Source organism: Sorex araneus, chromosome 1 (assembly GCF_027595985.1).
Source record: "Sorex araneus isolate mSorAra2 chromosome 1, mSorAra2.pri, whole genome shotgun sequence".
Classification (NCBI taxonomy): Eukaryota; Metazoa; Chordata; class Mammalia; order Eulipotyphla; family Soricidae; genus Sorex; species Sorex araneus.
In genome coordinates, this window is record NC_073302.1 from 155,922,327 (window position 1) to 155,947,472 (window position 25,146).

General features: G+C 41.0%; 1 protein-coding gene across 2 annotated transcripts in view; it reads right to left on the minus strand.

Annotated features, from left to right (window-relative positions):
- The window catches only part of ARSB (arylsulfatase B), a 203,098-nt gene that overhangs the window by 67,923 nt on the left and 110,029 nt on the right, over positions 1-25,146 (minus strand). For both annotated transcript variants that reach the window (XM_055118452.1, XM_004613146.2), the window contains exon 6: positions 11,786-11,856. In XM_055118452.1, the coding sequence (XP_054974427.1) occupies positions 11,786-11,856 (71 nt within the window). The remainder of the gene's footprint in view (positions 1-11,785; positions 11,857-25,146) is intronic.

The following is a 25,146-nucleotide window of genomic DNA, read 5'->3' on the forward strand; positions in this document are numbered from 1 at the left end:
TTTGGATGTGTGCCATTCTCTGTGGTGTGAGGTGGTATCTCGTGGTTGCTTTGATCTGCATCTCCCTGATGATTAGTGATGTAGACCACTTTTTCATGTGCCTTCTGGCCATTCGTATCTCTTCCTTGGTAAAGTTTCTGTTCATTTCTTCACCCCATTTTCTGATGGGGTTGGATGTTTTCTTCTTGTAGAGTTCAACCAGTGCTTTATATACCCTTGATATCAACCCCTTATCTGATGGGTATTGTGTGAATATCCTTTCCCATTCTGTAGATTGTCTTTGTATTCTGGTCACTGTATCTTTCTTTTAAATTTTTTTTAAAAATTAATTTATTCTTTTATTGAGTCACCATGTGGAAAGTTACAAAGCTTTCAGGTTTAAGTTTCAGTCATATAATGCTCGAACACCCATCCCTTCACCAGTGCACACATTCCACCACCAAGAATCACAGTATACCTCCCACCTCCCCCCCACCTCCCCAGCCCCCCACCCCGCCTGTGTAACTGAAAAATTTCTTTTTACTTTCACTTTACTTTGATTACATTCGAAATTGTACTTTTAAAAGATACATTCTTCCTCCAAAAAGGATGATCTTAGCTTTAATTTATTCCATGAAAATACCTGGGCAAGTGCAAAAGCAGGGAAATGGTCAAGTATTTCCACATGCAAGACAGGACAACAATAGCCACAGAATTCCATGTCATGCAGTTATAAATAAAATAATCACACTTGAAAGATAAAAGACTTTTCCATTGAAGCCCAGGAGATGGCTCAAAGGGTGGGGTGCACGCTTTGCATTGGAGGCTCATGTGATCCCTTGCCCCTAGTTGAGAGTAGCCCCCCACCCTCACTTGGTGTGGCACACCACAAAAAAACTTTCTGTATTTAATTCTAAAAATATGATAAGGCAATAATATATTATCTGAATTTACTAAAAATGTATGTTTCTGAGTGAAGCAGCAAAGACAGGGAGACTAGAAAAAAGCACAACAACATATTAGCAAACCATAATGTCCAAAAGTAGAGAGAGAGTATGGGGGAAACTGCCTGCCATAGAGGCAGGGGGAGGGTTGAGATGGGGGTGGATACTGGGACACTGCTGGTAGAAAATGCACTCTGGTGGAGGGATGGGTGTTCTATCATTGTATGACTGAAATTAAAACATGAAAGCTTTGTAACTGTATCTCATGGTGATTCAATAAAAAATATATATTAGCAAAGCTACACTGGCATGTAGGAGAGTGGGATCTGGGTGATTTTTACTGTATCTCTGAGCTTTTCTGTATTCCTCAAAAAAAAATTTTTTTTAAAAAAACAAACCCTTTCTGGGCTAGAGCAATAGACAATAGGTACAGCCTTGCACATGGCCGATCCAGGTTTGATCCCTGGCATCCAATATGGTCCCCCAATTTTTTCAGGAGTCACCTTTGATTGCAGAGCCAAGAGTAACCCATGAACACTGTTGGGGGAGATCTAACTTCCCCTCCCTCACCAAACCAAACCAAACCAAACCCCAAAACTCTCATAAATTACTTGCATAAAGAAATAAACATGTCACTTCCCAGCACACATAGGAGCAAGTCTAATCCCTTAAACATGACATTCTACTTTTGTTTTTCTTTCCCATTTTCTCTTCCCTATCTGCCTTCTCCTCTGAGCAGACTCTCACAGTCCTTTTTCCTTACATGATTTTATGTTGCATTTTTTGCACTTCAGTAACTCCTTCCTTCATGAGCTAGTCTGTGTGACTTGGCCTCTTTCTTTGGCCAGGCATTCTCTATCAGGTGCTGAGAAAATGATGTGGCAATTGATTAATTTTTCACATCTCTCTCCCTGTTGCCTAGAATTGTTATTTGACTTCATTTTAACTTTTGGTATGCTTTCGATTTTCTCTCCAACCAGCTAATAAATGACTCTTTGTACTTTTAATAAACTCTGGAACAACAGAGGAGCTTGTCTGTGGTAGACAGGAACACAGCTCCCCAAGGATGTCTACATCCTAATCCCCGGATCTGTGAGGTTACGTGGCAAAGAGGAATTAAAGTTGCAAGATGAGTTATGGAGACTAATCAGTTGGCCCTGAAAAAGGGATATTTGTAGCCAGAGATAAAGTTAAGGTGCATGCTTTGCACTTGTCTGACCCTGGTTCAATATCTGGCACTACACATAATATCCTGAGCACTTTCAGGAGTGATCCCTGAACAGAGAGCCAAGAATAACCCTGAGCACCACTTGGTGTGGCCCAGGGTTCTCCATTCCCCCCCCACCTCAAAAAAGAAGAGGGAGATTATCTTAATAGTGTTTTGGGTCAAGGGGCTCCACTAGAATTCAATGTCCAGCAGCACAACCCCCCGCCAGCCCCCCACAGACAAATGCATCCCTGCAACCATGGCACAGCAGGAATCAAGCAGTCTCCTTGGGCACTTGCATTATCAGCCATGTTGGTTAAGAATCTTTAATGGGGCCCCCAGACCTCCTAGCTACCGTGATACCATTTGGAAGACTACATCCCCACACCCTGCAACCAATAGAGGGAAATTATCCTGGATTTTCCAGGTAGATCCGTTGTAAAGACAAGTCTTAATGGAAAAGACAGCCATGTGCCAGGAAGACTCAGCCCTCGCTCCACTGCGGCCCATGAACATGGAGCAGGCAGTCACGGGCCAGCAGAGCAGGCAGCCTCACGAAACTGGAAAAGTCAAGAACTCATTCTTCCCAAGCTTCCTTCCTAGCCTCACGCCAACATCCTGGACTTTTGCCCAGTGAGAGTCATGTCAGACTTCTAACCTCCTGAATTGCTTAGTCATTAAGTTTATGGTAATTTGTTCCAGCAGTGATAGAAAATAAATTCAGTGTTAAATATTCCTTTCCCTTCTTCACATGAACATGAAGATAAAACCAAAGCTGTTGAAATCATAGACAAATTTAAAATGCCAGTTCTTGAGGAAGTCTATCTAACTTCAGTGTAAGTGCCCCTTACTGTCCCTCTCTCCTTAGTGCCATATATTCAATTTATATTGCTCATCATTTGTTGCTACTATATTTTATGACTGTATTAGCCTTGAGGGCCAGAGCAACAGTAGAGCAGGTAGGGCATTTACCTTCATGTGGCCAACCCAGTTTCAATACTCAACACCTTATATGATCCCCTGCGCATGCAAGGAGTTATCCCTGAGTGCAGAGCCAGGAGTAAGCCTTGAGCACAGTTAGGTGTGACCTCCAAACAAAAACAAAGTGAAACAAAACAAAAAACATATTAGTACCATTTCCTAAGCATATGTATTCTTCCTCTGAATCAAAATACCTGTTATTCATTCCCTAGGATTTTGCTGCTTGAGGTAACAGATTTGAGCTATAAATGCCTGGTTACTAACATCTTACATGACTGGTAACTGAAGGCAGACCATGCAGCCAGCTTTTTAAGGCTTACATCATAGGAGTGTTCTAAAATGTTTCACAGTGCTTATGTGGACACTATAGTTCCTTAAAAATGGTCCGACCACAGGACTGGAGAGATAGTACAGTGCGGGTGGTGTTTGCCTTGCACACGGCTGACCAGGGTTTAATCCCTCGCATCCCACATGGTCCCCCAAGCACAGCCAGGGGTCATTTCCGAGTCCAGACTCAGGAGTAACCTCTGGAGCATCACCAGGAGTGATGCCCCCCATCCCCCAAAAAAAGGAAAAACAAAATTTTTTAAAACGTGGTCCAATTAGGTGCTGGAGTGATAGCACAGCGGGTAGGGCATTTGCCTTGCACGTGGCCGACCCAGGTTCGATTCCCATCATCCCATATGGTCCCCCGAGCACTGCCAGGCGTAATTCCTTAGTGCAGAGCCAGGAGTAACCCCAGAGCATCGCCGGGTGTGACCCAAAAAGAAAAATAAAGTGGTCCAATCAGTAATTATGCAGTAATTAGATTTACTTCACTTTAATTCTATTGTCTGTTACTCATAAAATCTAGGAGAGTTTTATGTTCTTCAGAATTTCATGTTTATTATTTCCAGAAATATACATGTATTCATCCTTGTGGATTATATACTAGGGGGGCTGCAGTAGAGAGATGCTTGGTCTAGATTCAGAGAGAAAGAACAAGGCTTAATGGGTTGGAGCAGATACTTGGCATGCAGGTGGCAGGGTCCTGTCTCTGGCATCACATGAGGCCTTGAGCACTGTGCCTGAATAACCCTTGAGCACCACTGGGTGTGGTCCCCAAACTAAAACCAAAACCCAAAAGGGAGAAACACAGAAAGAGGGAGTCCAGACACTCCCAAATATTGAGCAGCCCCGCACATAGACGCCAATTCAATGTGGAACACTGGCAAGACCAAGCTGCTCTATCTGAAGGGGCTACCTGGAGAACTGTCTATTTTTGTGCTACTTTTTTCTTTTAAATCAGCCTAGCTCTTTTCACCAACTGGAATTACCACAGTACTCTTAGAAGCCATGGGAGCAATTTCTAGCATCTACTAGAATTAAAGAAAAAAGTAAGCATATAAATTAAGTGGTCAGTTGGAAATGAGAGGACTTGGCATTCTTGGATCTCTGGAGGAGAAAAGAGTGATGTATAAAGGAGGTTCTGGTCATGTCAGCACACAGTGTCGTGCAGATGGGAGATTGTGAGACTGAGGCCCCAACCAGATGCTCGTCCCCAGAGGCACAGCCAAGCACAGCCTGCGAGTTAGCCTGCTATCTGGCCCTGGGAAGCCTTCCACAAGGTGCTTATGCTGATTTTTTCAAACATGAAATGGGGGCAGTGGGATTTGCCATTTGTGTGTAGCCCAGGCCTGTGGTGAGGATTAATTAGTAATTAGTGCCTTTAAAGTGCTCTGGGTTGGGTTAGGTTTGTTTATTTTCTCAGGATGAAAGCCAGTACGCCAGCAACAAGTGTTAACAGCAAGGGTTTGATGTATGTTACTTGAGATGCACCGTGTGAAGTGGGCAGAGGGGATATGAGGCCTGGGGGACCACCTTTGGCATCCATAAGGCCACATTTGCGAACATGCTTCAGACTCCCCCAAGCAAAGAGGGCGGAGCAGGGAGCTCTCGAAACTGGGAAGGAGAAAGGATGTCTGTGTTTCGGTTCCATGAGGGATGGCAAGCACCAAGCCGCATGGAAGAAAACTGGACAAGCCGCAAAAGACAAATGTTGGCAACCAGAGAAAACATGAAGTTCTAAGTTTGCAACCAGCTGCAAAAGAAGCTCATGGTGGAGGGTGGGGAAGAAGCACAGCTGGGACCATCAGGATATGGGGAACTGGTTGCTGAGGAGAGAGGCTGACACAGACTGGCCCCTCAGATGCGAGAGAGGTGGCAGCACAGTGGGTCAGTCCCTCAGCTCCAGATCCTGCTCACCAAGGACCACCAAGTCACTCTCCAGCCATCACAGTCTCATGAGAACTTGCCAGGCAAAGGCAGCTCACCCCAGTTCAATCCCCAGCACTGCATGTGGTCCCTAAGCACAACTGGGCATGATCCTGAGCAGAGTCAGGAGTAAATCCTGACCCACAAAAGCAAAACCCCCAAAACCTCTATGACTTTATTTGTGATTTTGGGAAAAGTAGGTGCTTATTACTGAAAATTAAAGCTGGAAAAATATATAAGTACTTAGGTACAGACCTCAAATCCCAGCAGCTAGAATAGTAACTGTGGTAGAACGTGATTTGGATATACTCACAAAAAAAATGACACATTATCCTCAATTTATCACTGTTTCACTGTATCACTCTCATCCCATTGGTCATCGATTCGCTTGAGTGGGCACCAGTGACATCTCCATTTTGAGACTTGTTGTTACTGTTTTTGGTATATCAAATACACCACGGGTAGCTCTGCCAGGCTCTGCTGTGCGGGTGAAATACTCTTGGTAGCTTACCGGGCTCTCCGAGAGGGGCGGAGGAATCGCACCCAGGTCGGCTGCGTGCAAGGCAAAAACACCCTGCCACTGTGCTATCGCTACAGCCCCCTCAATTTATAAGTGATGAAAATGAAGCAAAGGGTCCACAGGTTCACAGAAAGTAACTCAAAGCTGGGATGCACACCTAGTACGTACTGCTGCCCCCATACTATGCCTGCTCCATCATGCCCTGGAGCCCATCCCTGTATCCTGATCCTCCCCCACCCTACACTGCAGCAAGGCAAAGATGGGGTTTCCAGAACTGGCTGCTACAAAGAGAACTGTGATTTCTGTGATATATAGTCAAGTCACATGTGAAATCTTTAAGTTAATGTCATGACAAGGTATTTTGAGCGGGATGACTGTCACTAAGATCCAGGGGCCCCTTTCCTCCGTAAAACAAATATAACTCTGAAAGCAGAGACCCCCTATAACCAGCAGGATATGAATTCTGTGTGAGGCCTAGACCTGGAAATCCCCCTAAATCCAATTCTGTTATTAGCTTGTGTGAACCCATGCCTTGGTTTCTCCATCTGGACTATGACGAGGATAGATGAACTTGTTGCCAATGCACTTTCAAGCCCCTGGCATTTTGTACAGGAAAAACGATCTCATCACTGGAGGCGCTAAGCCTCATACCTTCCACCTAACTTCCTAATATCCACCTTTGGAGCTGAATGACACAAAATTCCCACTGTGTTACTACTTGTCAACTCTGCAGAAAAAGAGATGAGAGTGATTTGGAAAAAGTGTAAAGGATTATTACTCTTGCTAGATTTATTCTAACTATATGAGTATATGATAATAAAAGTGGCTAAATTTTTAGCATGTTTTCTTTCACCTTATGAAAATCAGAATTCCAAGTCTTTCTTGGAGTCAGTGGCTGTAGACAGAGGATATAAATATTCTCCGTGAATATAAACAATTGCAACATGAGGGAGCCAGAGCTGTGTCCCAGGGTGCTCTAGAGAAACTCAAAGACTCAAGTGTAGAGGGAGTGGGGAGGGCTTCATGGAGGAGCGAAATAAATGGGCCCCAAAGAGTCAAGGAAGTTGATGGTCACTGAAGAGAGGCACTGCAGGGATGCTGAGGGGTTGTTTCAGCTGGGCAGTGTGAGAGGTAGTTGGGGACCACCTTCAAGACAGCAAGAGGCCATGGCCAGGTTCTCATCCAGAATAGATTCTAATGAAACTTAAACCCAAACACATCTCACCCAGCACCTTGTGGATAGTCAACACTTTCTTAATAAATGGTGTTGGAAGTGGCCATCCCGTGTTAGGGACAGGCTTGAATGTGGCTCTGAAGAGGCAACAGGTGGCCGAAGCTCCAGGAATCTGACCTGGATGAGTCTTGGAGCTCAGGTCATTTTATCACAGAAAATGTGTGTGAGAGAGAAGAGAGGAAGGGGAGCCTGTTCTTTCACCCTGGAATCACAAGCAGAAAGAGGACATGTGATAGCCTTCAAAGAATAGAGGCGCTTTTCAGTGAATGAGTAACAAAGTTGGAGCAATCACTTTGAAGACTTGGCCCTGGGGGGTGTGGAGACCTGCTCACATTTGTCAGTGCCCTTTGGCTGTAATAGAGCTTCTCAGCAGAATCTGGGTTTGTCACCCTGTTGACTCACAGAAACTCACTTCTGACCTACAGATGGGAGAGAGAGCCCTTCCCTCAGGACAGTCTAGCTCCCGTCTGGACCAGTGGACTCTTTCTTTACTGCAACAGATGTCTCTGGAGTTCCCAGGGTTTGAAGCATGCTGTTGAGAGCTGTGGGGAGGCAGAATTTGAAGTTGACACTGCTCAGAATCACTGCGATAAATCTACACTCACAGCATCTCAGGGTTTAATGTGGGACTACATGCTTCTCACCATTGGAACTTTCTAGACTTTTGCTAAATCACCTTCATCACTTTCCCAATCCCCAGGACTCCCTCACAGATGTCTTTCGCCACATGTCATGTGCTTCAGGAGAAAGACACCAAGTCTTGGTGAGTCTCCCAGAAAGAAGTATTGTAAAATACAGGGACATAAATATTTCTTGGATTCTATTGTTAGAAAGCAAGGTGAGAAAAGTAAAAAATACTATCTTAACAGAGCCCCAAACAGGCCTGAAGTTACTTCAGAACAAAGTCAGCAAAGACAAATTAAAATTTTCCTCAGGCATGCATAAAAGCATTTACAGCCCATGTTGCTCTAAGGTACTTGTCTTACATGGAGCCAAATCCAGTTCAGTCCTTAACAGCACATGTCATCCCTGAGTACAGCCAGGAGTAAGTCCTGAGCACAGTTGGGTATGAATCCAAAACTCCAAACAAAAACAAAAAAAGCAAGAATTTCTAGTTCTTCCTCCTTCAGTCCCTGACAACAACTGCTCTTTCTACTTCCTTACATCTCTAATGGGAGGGGAGTCATTGCAAATTTATCCTTTTCAACTAGTCTGTTTAACTTCCATACGCCCTAAAACTTTCTCTATGTTGCATTTTTCAGAATGTTCTTCATTTTCAAGGCTCAATAATATTACATTGTGGTGTTTATAACACGTTTTGAATGTGAATCATGCTGCTAGAAACATAGGTGTTCAAAATATGATTCTGAGTCCCTGGTTTTCATTATTGTGGGGGAGGTATGAAGTAGAATTGCTGGTTCATATGATTTTAATCATAAGCTCTCAGAGGAACCACACATCATTGTCCGCTATGGCTGTGTCCTTTTATATTCCCACAGATAAGGACTCCAACTTCTCCACATCCTAATCAATAGTTCTCTTTTTAAACAGCAGTAATCCTGACGGCTGTGACCCATGGTTATCTGTAACCTCTTTATACCTTCCTACAAATATCCTGGTCTATAAGAAAGATCCAATGACATAGTGTGTGTGTGTGTGTGTGTGTGTGTGTCTTTGTATGTGTGTCTTTGTATTTGTGTCTGTGTGTGTGCATTACTAAAAGTCTTAGTATCCAAGTCATACTCTACTAAGGTACTGGAGCAATAGCACAGCGGGTAGGGCGTTTGCCTTGCATGTGGTCAACCCGGGTTCAATTCCTTCATCCCTCTCGGAGAGCTGGCAAGCTACTGAGAGTATCCCGCTTACATGGAAGAGCCTGGCAAGCTACCTGGGGCATATTTGATATGCCAAAAACAGTAACAACAAGTCTTACAATGGAGACGTTACTGGTGCCCGCTCGAGCAAATCAATGAACAACAGAATGACAGTGCTACAGTGCTACACTACCAAGAGTATGTGCCAAGGAAATAAAACCTTAGCCCTACCAGTAGAAAGAACTACTGGGGTGCCCTAAATTCTTAAAATAAGAGAAAGGCAAGAGTCACTAAAACACAACAGGCCAACTTCTGAAGGAATCTATTATTCTTTAGAAGGCATAGCTTCTCTGGGAAAAATCTAAAGCCTATCCCTATAAAATAGGAATTCCTGTAAAAATTTAAATGCGGATCTACCATATAATCAGGCATTTCTACTCCTAGGCATCTATCCAAAGGACACAGTAACACTAATCCAAAAAGATATATAGACATCTAGGTTCGCTGGAGCACTATTTACTACAGCCAAAATCTGGAGACAATACAACATGAAGTATATACATGATGGTGTACTGAGAGGTTGTGAAAAATAATGTCACCTTTTGCAATGATATGGATGAAACTGGAGAAGGTCATGCTAAGTGTGAGAAGTCATAAGGAGAAAGATGCTGTCAGATGACCTCACTTAGGTGTGGGATATAGAAAAGTCAAGTGAGGGAACAGACAAAATTAAATGGAAACAAATCTGTGGATGCAGACTTCAGAACTGTGAATACCAGGACGATGTGGAGGAAAGAAAAGGAAGGTGGAGATGGTCCAGTGGACTGTGATGGAAGGATGTTGGGACTTTGGGGTGGTTATGAGCCACATATTAATACAGAGGAATTATACCCCTCAAACATAAGTTGTTTTATAAACTAACATTACCTAAGTAAAAAAATGTTAAGATGATGGAATTAAAAAAATAATTTATTCACTATGAAAACACACAGTATGGTATAGAATTATATCAGAAATTAATAGAAAATGAACAATCCTAACATATCCACTTCTAGAATGTACCCTCATTTAAAAATAAGGAGGCAGAGATATAGTCAAGGACTTAAATCCCCAGATCCACATGGATTCAGAACACCTTGGGGTGTAGCCCTGAAGACCCCTGAGTCTTCTGGATGGAGCATAGGACTGACTGACTTGGTTGATTGAGGACCACTGCAAGTGTCCCCTGTGCCTCTTGAGAATTTCTTGAGGGCCCCTCTAAAGTAGATAATTAAAAAAATACCTTTAAAACCATTCCTACCTACCCTTTATTCCCACTAGGACCCAGCGAGAGTCTGTTATGATTAACTCCTGGGACCCAAGGGGTTACTGACAGCCTGGCATCCCTTTGGTGTGCTAAGATTGAGACAAGTTTAGCAACCACTCATGGAGTAGTCTTGCAAGAATTAATCCCAGCCTCTAATTCTCCTACACAGTTAACCAATCCAGCTTGGAGAACCTTCTAGAGCAACCTCTCTAGACCAGCATTTTTCCGTCTTTCTACACCTGTGAACCAGCACCTGTCCTATGTACCAGCCCACAGACTGAAAGTTATAACCAAGGTAGTAAATCAAATAGGGTTTTTTTGGTATGTTTTGACTTGGGACTAACGCAGCAATGTCAGGGATTACTCTTGACTCTGTGCTCAGGGATCACTCCTGACTGGTCTCTGGGGATTGTAGCTAATGCTAGAGATTGGACCTAGGTTAACCACATGCAAGGCAAGTCTCCTACCCACTGTACTGTCTCTCAGCCCTACTTGAAAAACAGTGGTTTTCAAGCTTTCTACACCTGCATACTGGGACTGGTCCGTATAGTTCTAGATAAATAGAAAAATAATGTAAATTACATAAGAAATGAAAGGTTTTCTATTAGCCACATTATTAAAGTAAATACATGAGTATTAATATATCTAAGTCAATATGTCCAAAGTATTGTCAATTCATTAAATCAAATATAATACTGATAAATTTTCTACTTTTCATACTAAGTATTCAAAGTCTGTTTTGTAGTTTGCATCTACTCTCAAAACACAATGGGACTTGTTGATCACATTTCAAGTGAGGAACAAGACACATATGGCCAGTGGCCACCATAATGAACATTTTTACTTTTTTGCCTCTTTCATTAATGTAAATTTAATACAATAGAAATTTATCCACATAGTAGCCCTTCCTACTGATCCTAGGGCCCCTTCTCTTCTGTATTTAATGTCTTCACTTTGGTCTCCATGCCATCCCAATTCTCTTTCAATCGTCCCTGCAACCATCAGGTAATCATTAGTGAGTACCCATCCAAGAGAATAAAGAGAAAAATAAGACACAGACCGTGACTTCCAGGAGCTATTTCAATCCAGTGGGAAATGAAGGTATCTATAAGAAAATCCTCGAGACCCAGCTGGTGTTGGCAGCATTCTGGCCTGTCCCACTAGCTGATAGGGAGGCTCATTTGACCTTGAATTTTCTAGAAAGCAGCTCTGGAGCTCTCAGATAAGAACAGAACAATAACAACATCAAATCTACAGGGTAGAGTAGTTTTTGAGACACCAGGAGTTGTTTTTCTTATAGACAGAAATACTGCAGTTTGGAGAATACACACCCTTAAAGGTCATATCTTTGGCAAGTGGCAGAGTCAAGAATAGAATGTACAATCCGTGGCACCAAACCAAGCGATCTGAATGCAACAGGTGCCATGAAGAACCGTTTCCTTTTACAGCAAAGTCAAGAGACAGGGAGGAAGGTAGACGAGAGACACACTGGTAATAAAATTCTTTTCATAAACTGAAGTTGAGTTAGCGATGATTGAGGTACTCACATGGCGAAGTGTCTACAAAGCCTGGGTCAATGTTATGCAGCAGCTCCACTCTGGGGGATGGGCTTCCTTCACTAGAAAGAAATTGTTTAGAAAATGTCAATGTTCTCTCCCAAGCAAGCATGGGTGATTTTATTTTATTTTATTTTATTTTATTTTATTTTTTTAATTCTTAATTCACCATGTGGAAAGTTACAAAGCATTCAAGTTAAAGTCTCTGTTATACAATGCTCAAACAAGCATGGGTGATTTTAATAGTCCCCTTCCTCATACTTCTAGAAAATAGCAAACCTGTCACCTAATAACATGGTTGCAAATCCAGAAGTCTCCAAAGTCTGTGGCTGGTCATCTTTCAAGTAGTCATCATTTATTTGTCTACATTGTAACAGTCACTGAACATTTATTTTCAGTGTCAGGAATGTGATCATTTGGGAAAAAAAGAAGAAATTATGTGCTTCTTTGTAATAAATAACATGACTAGATTTCTAGAAACCCATTCTTTATAGCAGAAAATTGAGAAGTCATTCTAAATAGATTTCATTACAAACCATTTCCAGAGAAATAAAGAGCATCTATCAAGGTGGCAGCTTTGATATTACAGATGCAACATACCCTTTAAATATTAGCCCACATCAGAAAACTTAATGTCTTCTTACACATATGTTTGCAACACAGAACATGTTAACATAAATATAAGTGAAATAATTACACATTTAAGATTTTTCTAATGGTACACATGAAAATAAACCAACACTAATGTTGAAAAGAAATATGGAGATCACTTGATCCAAACTCCTCATGTTATAAATAAGGAAGATGCACAGTAAGTTATTGGCCAATTATTGGCTGTATGATTCTCAAAATTGCATTCTCAAAAACTTGGGAACATAAACACTACCAAGAGCATGTAGGATGTGCATGAAGCACCAGGTCACTCAGCTAGTACAGACCTACCTAGTCTTATGGAAGATGTTAGCCATAATTTTGATTGTTGAGAGAATACTAAGGACTTCTTAATAATCTAAGATGAGGTTGCAGGTTACTGATAATGCCATAAGATATGAATGTGCACATTAAAATTTAAGGCAACTAAAAACAAAGAAATTTTTCTCAAATATGAATAAAACACATTTACGTTAAAAGATAAGAATAAATGTGGAGCACCAAGAATTTTTGGGTGAAAATATTAAGACATAACTACTCACTTTAAAAGTTAGATTTTACCAAAATATTACAAACTTATCAGCAAATTAACAAATGATAATTTAAATAACTTTCAGTTTCCTTCATATTCATTTTTCCTTGATAAAGTTTAGATGAGTCAGATATTTCAAAATATGGAAATGGTGAGCAACCTCAATGATGAACTATTTATTGTAAAAAAAACCCTTTATTGGTAGAATCATCATGATGCAGAGAAAAAGTGAAAATCCAAAACTCAATTAGTTCTCTTGAGTGTTGTAATGCTATTTAAAAAAAAATGTACTAGGAATTTGGTACCTTTGGGCAGTAGGAGGTTAAAGACAGGATTCAAAAGCATAATATGTGAAAGTGATCAATACAATGACCAAACACCCTTGGGAACTCCAAGTTAAATAAATCAAGAAAACCAAATGTACATTTAAAGGAACTGAATATAAAGCTATAAATCTAAGTTTCTCACAACATAAAAAGTTATTAAATTCCCCAGACATATTGGCCAACCCCTCACTATTGTGTTATTCCCATCACTTCCCCCATGCCTCTGGAATTTTTCATCATCAATAATCTCTGCTTTCTTATGCATGTTCCTCTATCCTTACATTAAGAAGAAAATTGCTAGATTCAATTTCTTTTACAATCTCTGTTCAAAGTGTGGGTCTCTGAACAGCTGACAATAGTTATTCTCACATTGTCTTGCATTAGAATGACCTGGCAGCATTTATAAGCCAGCTGCATCTCAGGCCTCCTGGAATCATGGGGTAGACCCAAAAAGCCAGAGATTTGTTATTTTTTTTTTTAACTTTCAGTAGATTTCAAGAAATAGTCAAGATTGCCAACCACTGCTCCAGAGCGACCCTTTCCCAACTTTCTTATTAACTAGCTCGTTAAAGTAGATACTAATTTATTCACGCTGGATGGTGCCCAGGATCTGCCTTTAGGAAGGTTCCCAGGTGATCCACATGCCAGCCTCAAAACCACATTTTGGCAAGACTCAAGTTTCCTGGAATCCTCTAACGGAGGACCTAAACTCTTTCATTTAGGATCTGAACTTTCCTAAATGAGAAACATTTAGATTGGATCTGATACTAGAGCCATAACTCGACATTGGTTACCCTATATAACTACCCGGGGAAATTTTTGAAATTGGGGATGTTTGGGTTCACTGCAAGAGAATGATAGTCTTGATTTGGGGTTGAACCTGAGCAGAAGGACTCACAAAAGTATTCAAAAAAGTATCAAGAAAAGTATCTAAGTAATTAATGTATGCCTTTTGAAAATGAACCTTATTCAAATATAATTTATTAACTATAGCATGACTCATTTAAGGTGAACAATTAAACATTCTTAATGTATTCAAAGTTCACAAACACCAACCCTATCTAAACTTTAGGATATTGTGGTCTCTCGTATAGTAGTTCTATACTCATTTTCTGTCTCCCCTGACCATGGCCCTAGGCAGTCAATAATCTGTTCCTGTACATTTATCCATTCTGGACATTTCATATCATTGTAACCACAAGCCAATGTTTCTCAACTTCTTTTCTTTTTTTTTATTAAAAAAATTTTATTAGTGAATCACCGTGAGGTACAGTTACAAACTTATAAACTTTCATGTTTGCATTTCAGCCATACAGTGATCATTTAACCATCCCTCCACCAGTGCCCATTCTCCTCCACCAATGTTCCCAGTATCCCTCTCACCACCCCCACCCCATCCCCCACTACCCCACCCTGTCTCTGCAGCAGGGCATTCCCTTTTGTTCTCTCTCCTTTTGGGTGTTGAAATTTGCAATAGAGGAATTGAGTGGCCTTCATATTCGGTCTATGGTCTACTTTCGGCATGCACCTTTCAACCCAAATGGGTCCTCCCAACATCCTCTACTTGGTGCTCCCTTCTCTATCTCAGCTGCCTTTTCCCCCAACATATGAGGCCAGTTTCCAAGCTGTGGGGCAGATCTCCTGATCCTTATCTCTACTGCTCTTGGGTGTTAGCCTCCCACTCTGTTACTTTAGATTCCACAGATGAGTGCGATCTTTCTATGTCTGTCTCTCTCTTTCTGACTCATTTCACTTAACATGATACTTTCCATGTTGATCCACTTATATGCAAATTTTATGACTTCATCAACTTCTTTTATGACCCCTTTCAAACTTGTATTTTCTTGTGTTCCTCATCCTATCATACTCTCATGCCATAGTAGCTCTTTTTATGACATTTTCACTTGCAGTCCCTTTTAGTACCTATTTTATTCACATACAATATTTCCTGAACTGGAACCATAGCACAGCGGGTAGGGCGTTTGCCTTGCACACGACTGACCCGGATTCGATTCCTCCGTCCCTCTTGGAGAGCCAGGCAAGCTACTGAGAGTATCCTGCCCTCACAGCAAAGCCTGGCAAGCTACCCGTGGCGCATTTGATATGCCAAAAACAGTAACAACAAGTCTCACAATGGAGACATTACTGGTATCGATGAACAACGGGATGACAGTGCTACAGTGCTACAGTGCTACAATAATTCCCAGTTCATCCAGGTTATAGCATGTATCAAATGTTTTATTTTTTATATATATCAAAATAGTATTCTTTTATGGGATATAATACTTTTTCTTTATACACTTCATCATCTGGTAGACAGTTAAATTGTTTAATTTTTTTTGATACTATAAGTAATGTTAAAAACATTCATGTAAGGCTCTGTTTGGATATGCATTTTAATTTCTTTTGAATAAATACACAGAAGGAGAATTCCTGGGACATAATGGTAATTCTATATTAAAACTTTTCAGAACCTAATAAACGTTTTTTAAATAACTCTACCATTTTATACTTTCATGAGCAATCTATGAATATTTCAACTTCTCCACATTCTCATCAACACTTATAAATGTCTTTTTTATTATAATCATTCTAGTTAGTATGAAGCAGTATTGTATTGTGATTTTAATCTTACTTTGCTAATGACCAATTGATATTAAGAATCTTTCATCTACATTTTATTTATTTTTATATAATTTTATTTTTTTATTTTTTGCTTTGTGGGTCACACCGGCGATGCTCAGGGGTTACTCCTGGCAAGGCAAACACCCTACCTGCTGTGCTATCATTCCAGCCCCAAAGTCAATTTTTTTTTTTGCTTTTTGGGTCATACCCATCGGTGCACAGAGGTTATTCCTAGTTCATGCACTCAGGAATTACTCCTGGCAGTGCTTGAGGGACCATATGGGATGCTGGGAATCGACCCCGGGTCAGCTGCATGCAAGGCAAATGTCCTACCTGCTATTCTATCACTCCAGCCCCCAAATTTTTATATACTTTTTAAAGACTATCTTATCAGATTGTTCATTCAATCTCAAATTATTTGTTCTTACTTTTTTATAAAGTAGTTCACAATATTTGACTACATTTAATATTCAAACACCAATCCCACCACCATTACACCTTCCCACCACCATATTTCGGATGTTTCCATCCTGAACCCCAACCCCTGCTCCAAATCAGAACTGAAATAATATATTTTGTATTGTTCACCATGAAAAACACTGGAAATGCTACAAAAATGTATCCTTCGAGGAAAACGTGTGAAGATTATTATATTTCACCCGGGAACCATTTAAGCCCTTCTATAAGAGATCACTAACTTGTTAAAGGTTGAGCCCCGTGTGCTTTTATATATGTATCTGTAGCACTGTAGGACTGTCATCCCATTGTTCATCGATTTGCTCGAATGGGCACCAGTAATGTTTCCATTGTGAGACTTATTGTTACTGTTTTTGGAATATCAAATATGCCATGGGGAGCTTGTCAGGCTCTGCTGTGAGGGTGGGATACTCTTGGTAGCTTGCCGGGCTCTCCGAGAGGGACGGAGGAATCAAACCCAGGTTGGCTGCATGCAAGGCAAACACCCTACCCCTGTGCTATCGCTCTAGTCCATGTATCTGTTTAAAAAATGTGTATTTTCCCTTTAATATTGGTCTCCTCCTACTTTAAACCCTATCAAATGTACTGTAATCTTGGAGTATGGGTAGGGTGTGTGGTTTGAAATATCATGTGGCCATATTCATTAGTGGGTGAGGTTTAGCCCAAGCGTGTGAAGAGCATCTGTGAGCATGGCAGCGGGTGGGTTCTAGAGGTTGTTGACCACCAGGGCTGGGTCCTTTGGGGAAGGGAGGGTGGTCTCACCTGTTCCCCTCCAGGGTGCCCCAAGTCAAGCAGCCTGGTGCGGGATCTGGCGGCATGATTATGGCGAGTGTCATGTTATGCTCCCTTCCGGGGGAGGACTGCGATCTGGATGGTGGCTGATGACGATTTTACCTGGCACCAACCAGAGGTGGCTTATGGGCATGACTGCTGAGTTACTGGAGAGAGGGGGATATGGGCAGAGGATCTCTGTTCCTCATCCCATTGAACCCAGAGTTCTCAGTCACAAAGACCCGATGAGGCTCGGCCGAGTATATGGAGAGCGGCCGTGAGCAGGGCAGTGGCTGTGTTCTGGAGGTTGTTGGCTTCCAGGGCTGGGTTCCTTGGGGTAGGGAGGAGTCTCACCTGCCTCTCTCCCAGGCACCAAGTCAAACATCCTGGTGTGGGGTTCGGAGGCATGGTTATATTATTTGTTTTTACGAAGAAATTCTAAAAATTTTTGTATGTTCTGGATACAAGACCCTTATAAGATTCATGCTCCAGTTCTATTGGTTGTCATTTTGATTTCTTTAACTACTTATAGAACAAAAGTTTAATTTGTGTAATTCAAGTTATCTATTTTTTCTTTGGTTGCTTTTGGTATCTTAACTAAAAAAATCAAGTGTGTAAACCAGGAGTGGGGGAAATCCAGGCTGTGGGTTGTATAAGTCCTGAGTAATCATGTGGTCTGGCCCTGGTCCATGACGGGATAGACATGTAGACTTCACGTCGGCTGCTGCACCCAGTCTGCCTATATTATATGGCCTGTGAATGATGTTATAAATATCTAAACGCCCTTGGCAGAAAATAGTTTCTGGCCAGGTCACAAACATTTGCCCCCAAACTTTTCTTCTAAAATTGTTATAATTTTATCTCTGATATTTAGTCCTATGATGCATTTCAAGTTTATTAATTTTTTGTAAATGCTATAAGATAGAAATCCAATTTCATGATTTTGAAAATGGATTTCCCTCCGATTACACTGGCACTTTTACAGTATCCCGATAGAACTACTTTGACAATCTGCCCCACATACAAAATGCAGCTAACTTTAACACACATGTTAGATTTTAGAGCTCTGATGTAATAAACCCATTTACAATGGCAATGGCTCCACCTTGAAAGGAAATCCCTCATCCATGGAAAGCATTTTAAGGAGCGTTAATATCTCTTGATATTGATAACTTCTTACCACCAATTCCTTTAATGTCCTTTTGTATAGAGATGAATACCTTGAACACAAACTCAATGTATATGATACAATTTCAGGACCAGAAAGATAGTACAGTGGGTAGGGTGCTTGCCTACCCTAGGTAGGTTAGATGAGGCAGACCCAGGTTAGATCTCTGGCATCTTACACGGTTTCCTTGAGCCACACCAGGAAGTGTTTTCTTGCAGAGCCAGGAATAAGCCCTAGGCATCAGCAGATATTACTCCTTTCCTCCCCGCCAAAATAAAACAATTATTTTTTAATTAAAAATAACAATTATTTTTAAATTAATTAAAATTATTAAAATAAAATGAACAATAGAGTGTGTTTATCAAAGTGGGCTGGAGAAACAGTGTCCTCAAAACAACTTTTGAAACTATTCTACATTATAATTACAGCTTGCAAAATAGTGGTGTCACTAAAATTCATAAAATAGTTATGAAATTGATTGCTGTTATAGTATAATGTATTTGAGATCCTGTCATCTATATTTACCTACAAGAATGTATAGGTAATGTTGTACATAGTATAGTTACTGTCACTGTCACTGTCATCCCGTTGCTCATCGATTTGCTCGAGCAGGCAGCAACAACATCTCCATTGTGAGACTTGTTGCTACTATTTTTGGCATATTGAATACGCCACAGGTAGCTTGCCAGGCTCTGCTCTGCAGATGGGATACTCTTGGTAGCTTGCCGGGCTCTCCGAGAGGGGTGGAGGAATGAACCCCGGTCGGCCGCGAGCAAGGCAAACGTCCTACCACTGTACTATCGCTCCAGCCCACATGATATATTATTTCTATAATTTCTTTTGCATATTGCACATTTTCAATGTTTCATTCCCATTAGAAATCAAACTATCAATATTTTGTGTTTTTCAATGGTTTATGATATTTTTTTTTTTGGACAATTCTGAAGGCCTCATCCTCTCATAGACAATGCAGTACTCTCTTTAAGGTTCTTAAAGACAATGAGAGAATGAATCCTTAGGAGCCTGGAAGAGGGCTCAGAGGCTCAAGGCATTTGCCTGGCAAGTCAAAGCTCTGAGATCAAATGCCAGAACCACCACATGTGCAAAAGCGATCTTGATGGCTAAGCAGTTAGGGATCCCTCACAATATGCATCCCAGAAGATGGCTTCGTGGTTCAGCAGCAGAGTAAGTGTGAAGTCCTGAGCTTAATTCCCAGTAGTGGTGGTGGTGGTGCGGGGGCACAAGAGTGGAGGGGCGGGGAAGAATCAGAACACAGTCTTCTAGGATTTACATCTCAACCTCACAAATTTGGGGCTCGATCTGCTTAAGCCTTATTTTTCTCACTAGCAGAATGTGGATCAAATAAATTACTTATGGGCTTGTTACGAGAACTAAGTAAGGAAATACATGCAAAGCACACAGTCCTTGGAATATAGTGCAAAAATAAGCCTGACATATAAGTGCTGAAATAAGAAAGAAGAACTTTATTGTAAAATATGGATCCGAACTCTGCAAAGATGGAAAAATATTTAACCACAGGTATAAGACATAACCTGAAGCACAGGCACAAGATTAACATGAAGCTAAAATAGAACATTAACATTTCTATCCATGCACCTTGCTGGCAAAAGTTCTCCTTACAAAATGTAGCTAGAACTTTAATTTTGAGCATAGGCTGTGACAGTCTTTCCCATGTAAGTCTCTTTTTAGAAAACTATAGTGACAAATACAGCTAGGCCACATAGTCTATTCATCATGAACTGCATATTAAAAATATATATTGCCATCTGTTATCTAGAAATTTTCCTTATTTTTCAGTTCAGGCAGATGTTATATTTTAGTCGTATATGCAACAATAACTTGACTTTATTCCACTTGTTAAATTAAAATCTTTTAATAATAACTGATGATGATAATGATGGGACATGATTTTTCAATAACTATACACATTTGTGAATTGCCCCGGTTTTAAGAGAACCCATGTAATGAGTGTTATTATTATGGCAGATGTTTGTGGACTTCTGGAGATGGGATCAGAGTAGGTCTCTCTATCTGGCTTCTTTTGGACAGGCACCTATGCAACTGTTTGAAAATTCTTACTGGACAAAGTTTACCACTGGCCTCTTCATAAATTTGTGGAATGGCAATAAGTAGACAAGAAATGAGAAAAAGAACTAAACCATTTTGTTTACAATGATCACTAAAGGACAGAAATCTCACGTATCGTGTCTGTCCACAACTACCAATGTGGAGTTAGTTAGGGGGTCATATACATTTGGAGCAGATAACCAGCATGTATACAGCATGTTCCATCTATCACTTTAAATGATTGATATGTATTGTATCATTTAATCCTCAATGACGACGTAACATAGATATAAACTTGAAACAGAGGAGTTAGGTGACTTACAAGATCAAACAGTTGAGCAGAGGACAGAATTTAGTTTGGAATTTAGGCAGATTGACTCACAATTCTCCCACTTCTAACCATCATGTCGCCACTTCAATAAAAGGTAGAAAGGCCTCAGTATCTCCTTAAGTGTTCTATGTTTCCATTCACTCATACTTGGGGTGGGAAGGGGATTCCAAGCAATGCTGGCAAAGGGAGGACCAGGAGCCTCTCCCAGCCTCTGGGTTGGATGGTTTAATGCTCAGGCCCGGAGGTGCAGGGGCCACCAGGGCCACTGCTGGTGCCCAAGGTGGGCACGCAAGGCTGGAGAGGGAAAGCATGTGCTCTTGACCTCTGAGTTTTCTATCTGGTCCCTGACGATTTTTTTCAGTCTATTTTAACAAGCATCTCTATTCACTTTTAAGTCTCTATCAGCAAAAGGGTCCATTGCTCTTCTCTCCCCTCTTCTACCAAAAACATAGAAAATAGTTTATAGATAATTATCTCTGGTGACATTCCAGTGTTAAATTTTAGTTTACAACAAAATTCACATTTTCTGGATTATTTAAACAAAAACAACAGAACAAATGAGACTCTGATCAGTGACTATTTTCCAATACGCTATAAATATTTTCCAGAAGTCTACAGTTTCAGACACTGAGATCACAGCACTGTCCATTTATAACTAGAGTTTCCAGTTTTTGACTTTCATTTTCCAACTAGTTAGAGGGTGGGGCAGCAAAGCATTTCCCATAAATAAGTGAAATCCTATTACATTCCACACTTTTACTACTAGCTGCTGACCATCTGTCAGAAAAGATACACACCCTAAAGGCAGTATCAAATTTTTGAAATAGAAAGAGCCAGGGCAATATTTTCTGAGCTGAAGTTTGGATAAGGAAGGGGAAAAAGTTCCTGATTATAAAAAAGTTCCATAAACACTCACAGAGTAATGTCCATCCTACCAACCCTTTGTATGCACTGTCATCATCATTGTCACCCTGTTAGGCCCATCTCAAGCTTCTGAGGCAGCACTGGGTTTGACATAGCACTTAGTGTTTATGCATATACTTTGGTGAGGTGGGGGTTGTGAGGAGGAGCTCCCAGGCTATGCTGAGGATGTCCAGTATATCTTTTACTAAATTACCAATATGCTCTAATGATGACATACCTCTGATACTACATTTTATACACAAGGACATTGGTCCTTAGACACAAGTAATAATTAATGAAGAATGCAGGATTTGAAACCAGATCTAACCAGAGTTTACTTTTTTCTTATTGTTATCTGTTTCTGGGCTACATCCAGTGGTGCTGGAGACGGTGGGGGAGGTACTCCCAGAGTACTCAGAGAACCACGTGGTTCAGGGATCAAACCTGGGATTGCTGTCTGCACTGGATATACTCCAGCCTGTTCCACTGTCTCTTTTGCCATAGGGCTCAGATTTTTTTTAAGCATTGAATTAGTGAAATTTTTTTCAAGACTTATTTTCTTGTCTGTGATATTGGTTTTATGTAAATTCTAAGCTCATTGAAGAGCTATTTTAAGTTGCAAATATTACTATAAAATAGAGCTAAATTATGGAAGTTATAAAATTTTGACAGTTTGGTGAGAAAATACATAACAAACTCATTTGCTCTAGTTTTATATGAGAAGAATTTTTTGTGTACATATATATTAAGAGAATCTTGTTCAATTTTTAGAGTAGGTCACTTGAGAAATAAATATTATTTAAAAAATAACTGGATGAGATTCCTAATATTTTCAGCTCAGTACTAAAAAATAAATTGGTAAGACTTCTGGGTTAGTAGAAGAGCAAGGCCTAATACTCCTTTCTTCCAATTTCCATTATAATATCCATGAAGAATTACAAAAAGATGAAAACTGGCAACAGTGTTGGAAAACTGAAGAGAAGACCAGATGCCAAATCCTGAGGGGATTTTCACTAATGCCAATGCCGAAGAGATTAACAACATATTCTTGGATTCTACCGTAAGGATCAAACCGTATCTCAAAGAAAATAGAACAAGATTAATTCACTTTGTCTACCTCTGACCATAGGATGGAGGGAATATAGTTGACACAGACTGGACCATGATACTCGTCCCAAGAGGCAGCCCGCCACTCCCACCTCCCCTGCCGGCAGCATTCCTTTCTATGTCCACCAGGCAATATGGAGTCTGCACATGGCAAACTGGGAAGCCAGATTGTAGATAGTATCCCGGAATGTGAAGTCACCTAACAACAATAACAGAAATCAGAAACTCCCCCTTCTCTCCCCCCCTACCCTGTTTCCCCAAGATGACCCGCTGTGGACAAACGGGACAGACGTTTTAGTTAAAAAGGTTGGTAGCACTGTAGCACTGTCATCCCATTGCTCAACGATTTGCTCGAACAGGCACCAGTAATGTCTCCACTGTGAGACTTGTTTTTACTAATTTGGCATATCGAAAATGCCACGGGGAGCTTGCCAGGCTTTGCTGTGCGGGAGAGATACTCTCGGTAACTTGCTGGGCTCTCCGAGAGGCATGGAGGAATTGAACTGGGGTCAGCCGCGTGCAAGGCAAATGCCCTACCCACTGTGCTATCGCTTCAGTCCTGTTTTGAGTAGCTTTATATAATTTGAATTATCCTTATTTATTGTATTTCTTGGTTTGGGGGCAAAAAAAACTGATAGTGGCCAGTGCTTATTCATAGGCGACTATATGACGTGCTAGAAATTGAACCCAGTCGGCCACATGCAAGACAAATGCCCTTCCCACTGTACTATCTCTCTGGCCCCCTGATGATATTTAAAATTTAAGGTAAGATGTCAAGAATTAGGTAACTACTTGTCTTCTTCAGTATTTTTGCACAGAAGACCTCTAAAAATAACATTTAATTTATCTACCATCCATTATGCAGAGGTACAGATATATAGTATTATTCTCGGAGATGTACATTAGCTACATATATTCATTATTTCCTTCATGACCTAAAGCAATCAATTAAAAACAAAGAGGTTCAGATTGTGGAACATGGTGGAGATATGATGAATATGTTCAAACTGTTCAATATGATCCCTGTCTGTCATCACGTAGCCCCTCAGCACCAGCCAGGTATGGCCCTGGTGAGCCCTATGTGTGGCTGCCAACATGTCAAGTCAGTAAAGAAAAGACAGGTGAACATTGCCAGGAATGACCTTGTTTTACCCCCAATACTTTCCCTATCAAAAACAAAATAAAACAAACCAAGTATAGCAGCTCATTTTTGTTTGTTTGTTTTTGGGTCACACCAGTGATGCTCAGGGGTTAGTCCTGCCAAAAGTTAGACAAAGGGGACAGACGCTTTAGTTAAAAATGTTGGTAGTGGACCAGAATGACCGTATAGTGGCTAGGGAGTTTGCCTTGCACGAGACCAACAGAGGTTCCATTTCCAGCATCCCTTATGGTGCTCCGAGTTGGCTAGGAGTAATCCCCGAGTGCAGAGCCAGAGTAAGCCCTGAGCACTGCTGGGTATGGCTTCAAGACAAACCCAAAAAGTCTTGATTGAGGATCTAAAAATAATCCATTATTCTTTAGATGCTTTTCTTTACTTGAAAACATAACTTCTCCCAAGATATTTGTTTCATTTTTATTGATTTGGGGATTTTACCCAGTGGTGGTTAAGGCCTATTTCAGGCTCTGTACTCAGGAGTGACCCCTGGTGGTGCCTGGGTGGCCAGATGTGGTACTGGGGTCTGAACCAGAGTCAGCTGTGTGGTAGGTGTTTAAGCCCAGTACTACCTCTCTGGCCCTCTCCAAGATTTTATTTAATTAATTAATTAATTAATTATTTCTTTTTGGGTCACACCTAGCGATGCACATGGGCTACTCCTGGCTCTGTACTCAGGAGTAACTCCTGGAATTACTCCTGGCGGTGCTCGGGGGACCATATGGGACGCTGGGAATCGAACCTGGGTCAGCCGCGTGCAAGGCAAACGCCCTACCTGCTGTGCTATCTCTCCAACCTACCTCTCCAAGATTTTATTTTATTTTATTTTATTTTATTTTTTTTTTTTTGCTTTTTGGGTCACACCTGGCGATGCACAAGGGTTACTCCTGGCTCTGCACTCAGGAATTACCCCTGGCCGTGCTCAGGGGACCATATGGGATGCTGGGATTTGAACCCGGGTCGGCCGCGTGCAAGGCAAACGCCCTACCCGCTGTGCTATCTCTCCAGCCCCTCTCCAAGATTTTAGATTCATGCACTTAGAAGTCTTTGAATACAGGCCCACGGTTGGAAATACCTATCATCTTTCTTTCATACGCCATAATTATAGTGTTTCAGTTATAGTGTCTAATGTCTCAGCTATAGTATTTTATTAATCAGTAACACACACCGAAGAACATGTGAGTTTCCAGATTTTCATGGATAATGGTGCCATCTAAATT